Source organism: Lepus europaeus, chromosome 22, assembly GCF_033115175.1.
Source record: "Lepus europaeus isolate LE1 chromosome 22, mLepTim1.pri, whole genome shotgun sequence".
Taxonomy (NCBI): Eukaryota; Metazoa; Chordata; class Mammalia; order Lagomorpha; family Leporidae; genus Lepus; species Lepus europaeus.
In genome coordinates this window covers 26809751-26821977 of record NC_084848.1, presented here as the reverse complement: position 1 = coordinate 26821977, position 12227 = coordinate 26809751, and the positions used below count along the sequence as shown (strand labels likewise).

The window sequence follows — 12227 nt, the reverse complement described above, 5'->3', positions numbered from 1 at the left end:
CACAGCTGTCCTGGCCGGAGGGCAGTGGAACTACTGGTCCCCTCTGCAGGTAGCATGTGAGGCACAGGAGCATGGAATGAGGGTGGGTGGCTGTCAGCCTCAAAGGAGGGAGCCAGGAGGAATCCTGTGGGGAGAGAGAGATAGCAGACACACACGAGAACTGAGCTAGAGTTTTCTAGGCCCTGTAGGAAGTTCCTGTGCACAGAGAATTGCCCCATTTTTGGGAGGAGACATCACCACACAGGAGATTGAATTTTCTGATTGCCCAACTGTTTCTAGACAAAGAACAGGGTCTGTCTCCTAGAACAATGGCCAGCAGTCACAGAGTGTGCGTTCCACGCCAGGGGTCATTCCAAGTGTTTTACATGCTTCATTTCATTTAATCTGCACAACCTCACTGTTACTCTCCCTGGCTGACAACTAAGGGCACCCAAGTAGGAGAAGTTCCAAGGGGCTGAAGCCAGAAACCTGGCTGCCTGGGGGGACAGGGTGGGCTGTCCCTTAGACTCAATGAGATAGGATACACAAGAGACCTTAGCTAGTAGGGGGTGAATGGTGCCAGAATCGACCATCAAGGCTTTGCTGTGGGTAACTTTTTACCTGGCGCTTTCCTGCCCCCTGGTGGTTCTCTGGGAAACTCACAGGCCTAAGAAATAGGGTTTAGTGAAATGACTATGATGAAAACAACTGTAAGTGCTTTGTATGAATTAAGAAAAGACGTTCTTGGTTTCTGCCCTAACGAGAGAGGAACTTCCAAGATCCATGTTATTCAACTCAATTATCAACAGGGTTGCAATCCCTGTGCCAAAAATCTGATTGCTAGTATGTGGCTTCCATATGTAACTAGGTATAAAGTAACATCAACTAAACTTGAACACTTATATTCAATGCAGAGCCAGGAAGCTGATGCCTCAGGGCTCTGCTGCTGGCTCCCCATCCTAAGGTTCACCCTGCCTTTGTTTCTTATCTCAACTCCTTTCCTAGAGGAGGCCAACCTGGCCTGTGGACCTCAGGGAAGGACCATACGGCCACCATGGTGCCAGCCTCCTGTGGCTCCCGGATGGTTTTGCCACACTGACACCCCTTCCATGCAGCCTCTGGAAAGACCCCCCAAACACCCTCATCCAGCAGAGCGGCAATTTTAGGGACCAGAGGTCTGTCACCCTCTCGTCTGTCAACACATTATTCTCATTCCTTTACCCCCAGATCTTGTCCTCATTATTTTAATTTGGCTTTGGGGGCAGGCACTGAAGCTTTGGTGACAGAAACAGAAAAATACATGTCTCCTAATTATGCTTGTGCTTGATTTCATCAAGTTAGCCATGGCTTGCTACAACTTCACATTTTATCTTTTTAAAAAATCAATTTCAGAGAGAGAGAGAGAGAGAGAGAGAGCGTGCCTACCTGCTGGTTCACTCCCCTGATGCTTGCAACAGCAAAGGCTGGGCCGAGGCTGAGGCTGCAGCTTGATAACTCAGTCAGGTCTCCTACAGGGGTGGCAGAAACCCTGCTGCCTGCCAGGGTCTGCGTTAGCAGGCATGGAACCGAGGTGCGCAGTGTGGACACGGTATCCTGTTAGCCTAAACCCCTGCCCCTCTATTTCACCTTTAAGCTTCCAGGCTTTCTCCATCACAGCAGAGGGTTCCCAAGTCACCACGCCTCTTCCCAACCTGTAACTCCAGATTGTTCTCTACCTGTCTGGTATCGGCAGTGTTCAGCTGGGTGTGATGAACGCTTTCACGGCTTCTTTTCAGTTGTGTTTGGTGGGACACGATTGTGTAAAATAAAGAAAAACTAGGCTAATCCTCCGCCTGCGGCGCCGGCACCCCGGGTTCTAGTCCCGGTTGGGGCGCAGGATTCTGTCCCGGTTGCTCCTCTTCCAGTCCAGCTCTCTGCTGTGGCCCGGGAGTGCAGTGGAGGATGGCCCAGGTCCTTGGGCCCTGCACCGCATGGGAGACCAGGAGGAAGCACTTGGCTCCTGGCTTAGGATCGGCGCAGCACGCTGGCCGTAGCAGCCATTTGGGGGGTGAACCAACGGAAAAGGAAGACCTTTCTCTCTGTCTCTCTCTCTCACTGTCTAACTCTGCCTGTAAAAAAAAAAAAAAAAAAAAAAGAAAGAAAGAAAAACAAGGTCATTTTGCGTAAGACAGGTAAGGTCTAACTGGAAAAACGGTGGAAAAGGTCATTTTGGGAAGAGCCAGGTTTTCAGCGGGGATGCTGGGACCATGGAGCTGGGTGCTGGCATCCACAGGTCTAGGGGACACGCTCTGTCTGAAGGTAGCAGGTGACCCCAGGCCAAACAAAGAAGACAAGCCTGACAGGACTTTATTTACTCAAAGCTACATATGTCCAGCTACAGAAAGAGGCCATAAGTTCATGTTCTTAAAAAAAAAAAAAAAAAAAAAGACAAACAAAACACCAGCTAACCAAGTGCTGTCTTTAATGAAAACCACCGAGACAGAAGAAGAGACGACACCACCACGGAAAAGCAGCCGCGCAGGGCTGACCTCTGAAACCCCCTCTGCACCCAGTCCTGGACCAGGGAGGGGAGAAGTCATGGCTGCTGCATCGCTGGAGTCGGAGGTGCTGACTCCACGAGGCACTTAGAGAACAGGAGCCTTCAGAGACCACCGCCCAGCTGGAGAGAGGATCTGGGGGCCATCCCCCACGGCCAGGACCCAGGGTGAGCCACCTGACAGCCCCACAGCAATCCCCTCAGGCGCTGCCTGGTTGGGCCCGCCTTATCCCAACAGCCAAAAGCAACGGGTTGACCCTCCGGCCTCTCTCTCTCTCTCTCTCTCTCTCTCTCTCTCTCTCTCTCTCTCTCTCTCTCGTAAGGCAACAGTTCTGAGCTCTCAGGAAATAGGGTCTTAGATGCTTTTGGACGTGGAGAGGCAGGAAGCAGCATCTTGCAATTCCTTTCATCCCAGAGGCACAGATTAAGCTTCAGGTCTGATGTCTTCACTCCCTCCGCCCTGGCCCTCGCACGCCCAGACAGCGAGCAGCTCCAGGGCTCTAGGCTACGATTGCTATGGGGATTTCCCAGCAGAAGAGGTTTCTCTGTTTGTCATCCTTAAGTTCCCACTTCACCACCAGTTTTATCTGGAGAAAGAGAACAAGAATAGGGAAACATGAAGCTGGCACTTGACCTCAGCCATAACTGGCTTCACTGTGTCCTAGGTCTAAAGGCAATCAACTGCCCAATTCCTCACACTCCCGCTCCGCTCAGGCGTGGCCTTAATGACTGTTAGCAACACCACGCAACTTCGCTGTGATCAAATATAATTTCTACAGCATTCTTGTCCCTCTCAGATGACTTGTGTACGTAAACGCCTTGCACGAATAACAACTTTACATTTAAACAGTCCTCATGTATTTGTCAACCTGATCCAGCTTTTCCCATGAAGAGCGGAGAAGTAAACAGATTCTTATGTATAAGGAAACGCTCTTGTTAGCTGCACAAAGAAATGTCAAAGCGGTGTCAAAGGATGAGCTGAAGAGGTTTAGGCTGTTGAACGATGTCAAGGACAACCGCCTGTGCAGCAATAGTTTCAGCTGAATTCCTTAAACTGTTCGCTCGGGAAGGCCTGCCTTGACTTGACTTGGTAAACTCACGTTCTGAGCTGCTCTAATTCTTGTCTCACTGATACCGTACCGTTTCTATCCTTTTTAACATTTATTTGAGGCAGAAAGACAGACACACAGACACACTCTTGTCTGCTGGGTCCCTCCCCAGATATCCACAAACGCTAGGTAGGGATAGGCCAGGTCAAAGCTGGGAGCCAGACACTCAGTCCAGGTGTTCCTTGTGGGTGGCAGTGGCCCAACCACTGGAAGCGTTAGGGCTGCCTCCCAAGGTGTGCATAAACAGGAAGCTGGAGTTGGAAGTGGAGTTGGGACTCACTTGGATGTAGAAGGTGGGTCCAACTGAAGCTTTAACCTCCAGGCCAAATGCCGGGTCCTGCAGTTTCTTCTTATGAGGACAAAGTCAGCTTTCTGGGCACTAGTTACTACCTCTCTTTTGACTCAAATGTTCCTTCACAATGCAGCATTTGCATGACAATGATACCCAGCTTCTTGAAAGTTGCCCTGGGGGCCTGCGCATGTAGGTGGTGTAGCAGGTTAAGCCTCCCATGTCCCATAGCTGCTCCACCCGACACAGTGATCCAGCTCTCTGCTGTGGCCTGGGAAAGCAGTGGAAGATGGCCCAAGTGCTTGGGTCCCTGCACTCGCGTGGGAGACCCGGAAGAAGCTCCTGGCTTCGGATTGGCGCAGCTCCGGCCATCGCAGCCAACTAGGGAGTGAACCAGTGGATGGAAGACCTCTCTGTCTCTCTCTCTCTCTCTCTCTGCCTCTCCTTCTCTCTCTGTGTAACTCTTTCAAGTAAATAAATAAATCTTAAAAAAAAAAAAAAAAAAGAAAATCAATTCCTTGGCTTCTCTATTCATATCAGAATCCCTATCTTTAGTGCTCGGTGGAAAAAACAGCAGGCCAAGGGGCAGGGGGTCAGAGGTGAAGATGGGGGCTGCAGGGGGAGTAGGGAGTGGGGAGGAGCCCCCTCTCTGTCACAGCGTCAGCAAACTCCGGCTGTCCTGCTGCCACATTCAGTGGGGAAGCCAGGATCCTCTGATGACAACGCCAAGACAGCCTCGATCTTCACCTCTGTGATAACTGGGTAAAACCTTTTAATACTGCACAGGTTTTGGATCTCAAGACCCGGCTCTGAACCTAGGATGTGGTATTTCTTGGTGGAGTGGACTCTGTCCGTGTCACACAACAGTATCTGTAAACTGGAAAGAATGTCAGCTTCCATAGGGTGACGAGACTCCAGCGAAATACTCTGTGCAAGAATGCAGCACTAGGCTACTGCGAAGGAACAAATGCACGCAGGAGAAAGAACCTGCCCCAGCCCGCGATTTCTAACCTCGCACCTACTTCTTCCCCCTCCCCGTAAAGCAGAGGAGCCCTTGAGCACAAGGCTCTCCTGGCCGGCCGGCCGGCGGCACTCACTCACTGGCGGCACTCACTCACCGAGGGGTACTCGTTCTTCACTGGGAGCTTGTTCAGGTAGTTGTAGGTCTGGCCTTTCTGGATGGGGCAGCTGATCCCGCTCTTGCAGCCGTCGGGCTCAGGAATGGGAAAGGGAACTTCAACTGCGAACAGGATGCCGTGCACAATGGCCGTGCTGTTCTTAGACTGAACATCTACGAGGAAAAAGCCAGCGAGACAGTGAAGAAAAGAGCCCCTGTCCAGACTCCGAGCCAAATCTTTAGACACGCTCTCAGGCAACAGCAGTGCTCGAACGGCAGACCGTGGAGCCTGTGTCTCCTGATTCCTAGGGTCTGTTTCCGCTTGCAGTTAGGGCTGGCGGGGAGCACAGCGCAGGTGTTCAGCCATGAGCAGCCACTGAACAATGCAGAAGGGAGCAATCGGCAGGAGCTGGTTTTTTGGCTCCCAACTCCGTGTTGCTCTTTCCTGCCTTTCATATTTTCTCAGGAACATCACAGCTACCTGGATAAACCACCTCAGCCGAGAAGGCATGGTTCTTGGCAGTGAACTTCCTACTTCCTACTTACATCAGGTTCTATCAGAGCATCTGTGTGTCTCAAATGGCACGGTCTCTAACAACGGTGAAGGAGGGGCCCCTTTGGAAACTGCATTAGAGGCGTGGTTCTTGATAAACTCTACCCTCATCACAACACGCGCAGGAGGAATAAAGGATTCATGGTATCAGAGCAGCCGGAGCTAGGAGCTGGCTGGGTACTTGGGGCATCCCAAGCATCGGCTCTGTTTCTTTCCTTCTGCCTTGGTTGGGGAAGACTTGGGTTTTGAAGGCTTTTTTTTTTTTGGGGGGGGTGGTTCTGGAACAATAAAGGGACCAGGGTATAGCCCAGGAAAGAAGTCGGGGCACCGGTACTTGGAGCTCACTCTAGGTTTATACAAACGAGAGGACTGGGCCTTTGAGGCTTCTTACTGGACTGCGCAGTCTGGCTCCACAGGATGAAGGGAGGAAAGATTCAAGGCAGACGCCCTGTCCAGAAATACAAACTCTACACCTGGGACTCTGCGGGCGTTAAATGTGGCACAAGAAAGCATCAAGTGCCAATAATATTTCCTCGAGAAAGATCAGAGTCCTTGTTTCCCGAGTGTCCGGTGGGTCCTCAGACCCTGCAGACTGTTCAGTATTAGTGGCACCCTTGCTTTTAGGATGTGGACAATAATGGAAAGGTTTATTGCTGAAAAGAACATTCTGGAGGAGTTTTCAAAGTTTGCAGACTTGGAGTCTGCATTAACGCTCTGAAGCCTGTAGCCAAACAAGGCTGACATCCCATAAACACCCGCTGCGCAATACGGGCCAAGATAGCACCGAGAAAACCCAACGTGGTTCTCTAACCCGGGAACACACAGCCAGTGCGCTGCTTAAAGGAAGTCTGGCAGCCGTGGACGCTGGGGAGCGGGTGCCGGGAGCCCAGTACGAGAGCAGCGGCCGATGGTGTAACAAACCCTAGCTTTGAAGATTGGCAGGGAAGTCACAGAACGCCGCGCCAGCCCCCCACCTCCCCTGTCCCCCATTCTCATGTTTAGGGCAATACTCCGAGTTTACTCACTGCTGGAAAAGGTGACGTTGACGCCATAGGACTGTCCCTTCTGCAGCTCGCAGGGCTGCACGTGGCATGGGCTCACATTCACTTCTTTGATAACTCCAGCTTCGGAACCTGAAGCAAAGGAGAGTGAATTGGAGTTGGAGGGAAACTCCACCAGGGAGGCGCCGCCCCCACCTCGTGGGAAGGTGCTCTGTTCTCCGGGAGGGAGTCTGTATGACAACGCAGAACCCTGATTCCTCACTCCTAAAATCATAGCCTGTAAATCAGATGGAAACGGAGCTGGTGGGGGTTAATATTTGTCAAGCCAAGTACCCAGAGGCCATGCCCATACAGGTTATATAAAGGGGCTAAACTATAACCGAAGAAACTCCAAATGTTCCCAGATCCTCGTCTCCCATTCTTTTTTTCTTTTTGGACAGGCAGAGTGGATAGTGAGAGAGAAAGAGACAGAGAGAAAGGTCTTCCTTTGCCGTTGGTTCACCCTCCAATGGCCGCCGCAGCCAGTGCGCTATGGCCAGCACAGCGTGCTGATCCGAAGGCAGGAGCCAGGTACTTATCCTGGTCTCCCATGGGGTGCAGGGCCCAAGCACTTGGGCCATCCTCCACTGCACTCCCGGGCCATAGCAGAGAGCTGGCCTGGAAGAGGGGCAACCGGGACAGAATCCAGCGCCCCGACCGGGACTAGAACCTGGTGTGCCGGTGCCGCTAGGCGGAGGATTAGCCTGTTGAGCCACGGCGCCGGCCTCACATTCTTAATAGTAAGGGCTCAGAGCTCAGCCCCAAACCTGGAAGATGCTTGCTCCCTTCTTGTTAATTAAAATACTCCAACTTCCACGTTCATTTTCTAGCAAAGAGAAGCACATGCAAAAGTAACCAAAGTTGTTCCGGAGAACTGACGCTCTGGAAGGCAAAGCAGAGGCTGGCCTCCGTGGAGGGAGCCACAGCAGCTTCGCAAGCGCTAAGTTAGGGATCTGTTCCCGTTTGCTGGAACGTCTGCCGGCTCTCAGACAGACAGGACCTCTACGGAGCTCCTGGCTCCAGTTGTTCGGAGTTCCTGAGTCATCTGTTCTCAGAAACTATGGAACTTGCATCTTGGGCAGCAAGGACCGGGAAAATCTGAGGCACCCGTAGGAAAGAAGGCGCACAACACTGGGGTTTCTGGCTTTGTCTCAGGGCTTGGAAAGATGGCTGTGACTTGTCCAAGATCACACGGCCTGAAGAGGGTCGACCCAGGACTCTATGGGTCAGCGGACTTGGAACCGGAGGGAAGTTTCGAATTTGTAGCCAGAGTGACAAATGGAAGGAGACCCCCACGGAATTCCAGGGTGACCGCTCTGCGAGGCCTTCGGGGAAGACCCAGGTTCAAAGTCAGCTACACAGAGCCCTTCCGGGTCCCCTGATGCGGCTTCACACCTTCGCCCCTCACTGCTGTTCTCCGAGAGGTTCAACCCCCAGACCCTCGCGACCTCAGTGATGAAATCTCATCTGCCCACATTGTATGCCCTGTCCCCAGACCCCTGGCAAATCCTCGGGATCTTTTCATTCTAACCCTTACCTAGCTTCCTTGAGAAACAGCGCCATTACAGATACGGGCCAAACGGCACCATCAGGGCATCCGGGCCTGGCTTTTCAGCTTCCACTGATTCCATTCGCTTGCAAACAAGCAGACTACAGAATTTCTGAGGTCCTACCCCCTTCGCAGAGGAAGCTCCTCTGGTCTTCAAACTGGGAATGACCCTTTTTAAAAGATTTATTTGAAAGGCAGAGTTAGAGAGAGAGAGAGGGAGCAATAGAGCGAGCTCTTCCATCGGTCGGCTCACTCCCCAAATGGCATGGCTGCATGTTCAGGGCTGAGCCAGGCCAAAGCCAGGAGCTAGGAGCTTCTTCTGGGTCCCAAGCACTTGGGTCATCCTCTGTTGCTTTCCCATACACATCAGCAGGGAGCTGGATCAGAAGTGGAACAGCCAAGGACTCGAACAGGCATCCATAGGGGATGCTGGCATTGCAGGCAGCAGCTTAACTCGTTATGCCAAGGCTTGCATTTCTAAACAGAGAAGCACACAGTAGCCCCACCGCGCTTCTGTGTTTTCTTCAGCCATGTTCTTTGTGGGGGAAAGAAACCTGTGAGTCACAAAATATTCTGGTTTTAAAAATAACAGGCAGTACCTCAAACCTTAACCACGTTTGTTTGTTTGTTTTCATTTATTTGAAGAGCACAGTTACAGAGAGATGAGGAAAGAAAGGGAGATCCATGTGCTGGTTCCCTCCCAAACAGCCACAATGCCCAGGGCTGGGCCAAGGCCAAAGCCAGGAGCCTGGAATTTCTTCCAGGTCTCCTATGTGGATGCAGGGGCCCAAGCACTTGAGTCATATTCTGTTGCTTTCCCAGGTGCATTAGCAGGGAGCTGGATCAGGGGTCTCAAATCAGCACCCATATGGGAGGCTGGCGTCACAGGCGGAAGCTTAACCTAAGCCACAACCCTGGCCCCCTTAACTAGGCTATTAGGACCTTGCTTTTTCTAAGAGATGAAGATGAGGTTAGAGGTCGTGGTCTTTTTATGGCTTCCCTATAACCTTAGGGCCCAAATCAGACCTAACTCCAAACAGGGTCAGTTCGTACAAACAGCAGGAGGGCAGCTGCAGTGAGGCCCGCCCCTGCTACCTGAGTCCAGCCAGGTTCCTCCTCCCCTGAAGCACTCCTGCGGTCTTGGTCTCCATCACGGCTGGAAATAACTCACTTGCCAGTACTCCTTGAGGGGCAGAAGTAGCAAGGCACCAGGAAAAGTCGGAAACAGGACTCATCTGACCTCTACTGTTGTTTCCAGGCAGGTTCGAAACTTGTCACTCACCAGCTCTGTTGAGTTCAGGAGCCCTCCAGCAGGAAGAAGAGGGCACCCTGGGGTAACCTACACATTCTCTACAAGTTTCTGAACTTCCGCTTTCTCTAACAGGAGCTATAAGCTATTCATATTTGATGAAGGGGAATGGGGTGAATTAGGAAGGACAAAGAGCCAGCAGCCCTTGCTCTGTGTCCTGCGAGGGCTGGATCAGAAATGCTTCCACGCCAACCCAGGATTTTAAAGTGGCACAAGCAAGGCTCAAGTCTAGTGCTCCTGTTCCCATTCGTAATTTTTTTCTCCCTCATTTTATTTAAAGGTGGGAGGGGGGCAGAGAAAGAAAGATCGATTTTCCATCCACCGGTTCACTCCTGAAATGCTCAAAATAGCCAGGGCTGGGTCAGGCCACATGCAGGCACCAAGAGTTCAATCTGGGTCTCCCACAGGGGGTGGCAAGGACCTCAGTCCCTGAGCCACGGCTTGCTGTCTTCCCCGGGTGCACATTAGCAGGAAGCTGGACTGGAACCCAGGCCCTCTGACATGAGGTGCAGGCATCCCAAGCACAGCGCCGAACGCCACCCCCTATTTGGGATCTTGAGGCTGGCTCCAGTAACCCCTTGCAGCCCCCCAGCCCCCAGCTTGCTCCTCCAACACTGCACAGTTCTCAAGCTATACACAATCTAAGCACGCAAACCAGTTTGCGAAGCACTCTTCTACAACATCCCATCACTTGTGGACAGGAAAAAAGTTACATCTATCTATATCTATGCTGACCTTGAATCAACAACCTGTTAGAGGCTTTGAGCTGTCTGGTTTCTACACGCTTCGTTCAAGCACAGGTCCCGTGACCCAGCAGGGACTAAGCAAAGGGCGCCACTCAGTTCTTTCCTCCTGGTTGTTGGCTACCACATTGTTCTTGGACTTCAAATGCCACCAGAACAAACTCCTTAGCTGTACCCTCAAACATTGCAAAACTGAAGTCTAAGAGGCTCTGCGGCCACCACCACTTCAGGAAATCTCACAGCAGGGGAAGTGGGCCGAGTCCCAGAGAGACTTTTGATGTGGGTTCGGAGGATGTTGTCACACCTCATGTTTCCCCATTCGAAAGTAAATTGAGAATCTGTAACAGCCCCCTTCCCTTGGAGAAATTCTCCCCCCAGGTGTGTACCTTCCCCTTTCAAATGACTAACAACTTCTGGATTGGTTTTTTTCAATGTTCCCTCAGAAACCTACCACTTTCCTACTGCTTACTTGGCCGTGAGGGCTCCCACAGGCTAGTGCCTCAGTCTCACCTGTAACACAGTCTAAGGACCGGATGAGTTAATACAGTGTCTTCCTCCACACACAGACACTGAGCTTAGTGGAGGAAAAGGCAGTAACATGAGGCAAAAATAGCATTTTTCAAGTGCCGGCCTCCCAGTTGGGTGGAACAGCATTTGTTCGGTGTTAACAGCCCGGCAGTGTCTAGTCCTTGGACAGTCCTGCCCCAGCCCAGAATTTTACTTTTGTCTCCACACGCATTTTGAAGACACCGTGTAAAGGGTACGCAATCACTCATTGACTTTTTCAACACGTATGAGTGCACTTCAAAAAACTGCATGGGAAAAAAGAAATTAAGAGATAGTTTGGGTGCAAACATTTTTGAAATCCATGCAGATTTTTTTTTTCGTAATGCCTTTCCCAGGAACGTTCTGTACTTCTTTCCTAGCTGCTGAGCAGTGCCTGCTCTCGGCACATTCCGGTTCTCTCCTAGGCCTTCGGGTAAGTTAGCTAAGGAGGCAGGAAGTCAATGATTGACTACGAGAGCTCCAAGCCTCCTTCCCGCTCAGGTAGTCTGCAAGATCGGTTTCCCGTCTCTTTCACGGCCCCTCGCTCCGCCCCACCTCCCAATACCAGAGTCCGGCTCCACAATGACTTCTGTAGACCGCGGCCGGATGCGTCCACGGCCCCCTTTGTTATTTTCCAACAAAGAGTCCGACCGCAGCGCGAGAGGCAGCTGCGGGTCACCAGCCGCGACTGGAAACGCGAGGCATTTCGTCGAGGACAGCAATGACTTAGAATCCCGAGATTCTGGGACAGGGGAAGCCCTCAGTAGTAAGAATAGAACTGAGGAGGGGAACCGACTTGCGCCTTGTCAGCAAAAGGGAATAAGAAAGCAAAAGAAGCCGGAGGAAGTCTGCACCCCTCACCCCCTGGATCCCGACCTGTTGTCCGCCCCACAAACTTGAGGAAACTTCGGACAGAGGTCCACCTCCCGCAGTGCCCAGGGACCCCGAAACGCGCGTCCCAAGGAGAGACACCAAGCTGTGTGCGGCCGAGCCGCCTCGAGGCCCCTCGTTCTCCCCCCAGAAGCCCCCGGGTCCGAGGACCCCACCCCAACCCGGCCCGAGGAGGCAGCGCGGGGCGGGACCCTGGGCCGGCCCGGGGCTCACCGCAGTCCTTGAACCGCACCGGCTCGGCCTGGACCGCGGCGGCGCCGAGCGCCAGGAGCAGGAACGCAGCAGTCAGGAAGCGCATGGTGGTTAACCAGGCTCTAGGCTCGAGGAAGCACGGAGTGGACGCCGCGGTCACAAGATAAACCTGACGGGGCGGGCCAGGGGAGGGGCCCCGTCAGGCGACCGGGCACCAGCGACGAGGCCGAGGTCCGCCCGGGCCCCGCCCGCGGGAGCCAGGCAGCGATCGCTCGAGCCCAGACGCTCGCTGTCCCGCCCATCGGGGCCGCTCAGAGCACGGGACGACGCCGTCCCAGCTCCGCCCTGCCCAGCTCCTCCCCTGAGCGCTCCGC

General features: G+C 52.8%; 1 protein-coding gene across 1 annotated transcript; it reads right to left on the bottom strand.

Moving 5' to 3' along the window:
• Positions 1-2418: 2418 nt before the first annotated feature.
• Positions 2419-12067, bottom strand: NPC2 (NPC intracellular cholesterol transporter 2). The gene is made up of 4 exons (XM_062181220.1): positions 11875-12067; positions 6609-6716; positions 5032-5204; positions 2419-3102 (listed from the first exon to the last, which is right to left on the bottom strand). The coding sequence occupies exons 1-4, from the start codon at positions 11957-11959 to the stop codon at positions 3016-3018; spliced, it is 453 nt and encodes a 150-aa protein (XP_062037204.1). The 5' UTR covers positions 11960-12067; the 3' UTR covers positions 2419-3015.
• Between the last annotated feature and the right edge of the window lie 160 nt (positions 12068-12227).

Bases quoted from the DNA above. Each gene is read 5' to 3' on its own strand.
- NPC2 (XM_062181220.1), bottom strand. From the start codon at position 11,959: ATGCGCTTCCTGACTGCTGCGTTCCTGCTCCTGGCGCTCGGCGCCGCC. The intron at 6,717-11,874 runs GTGAGCCCCGGG...CCTTTGCTTCAG, and splicing joins GGTGCGGTTCAAGGACTGCG to GTTCCGAAGCTGGAGTTATC. The intron at 5,205-6,608 runs GTGAGTAAACTC...TTTTCCTCGTAG, and splicing joins CAACGTCACCTTTTCCAGCA to ATGTTCAGTCTAAGAACAGC.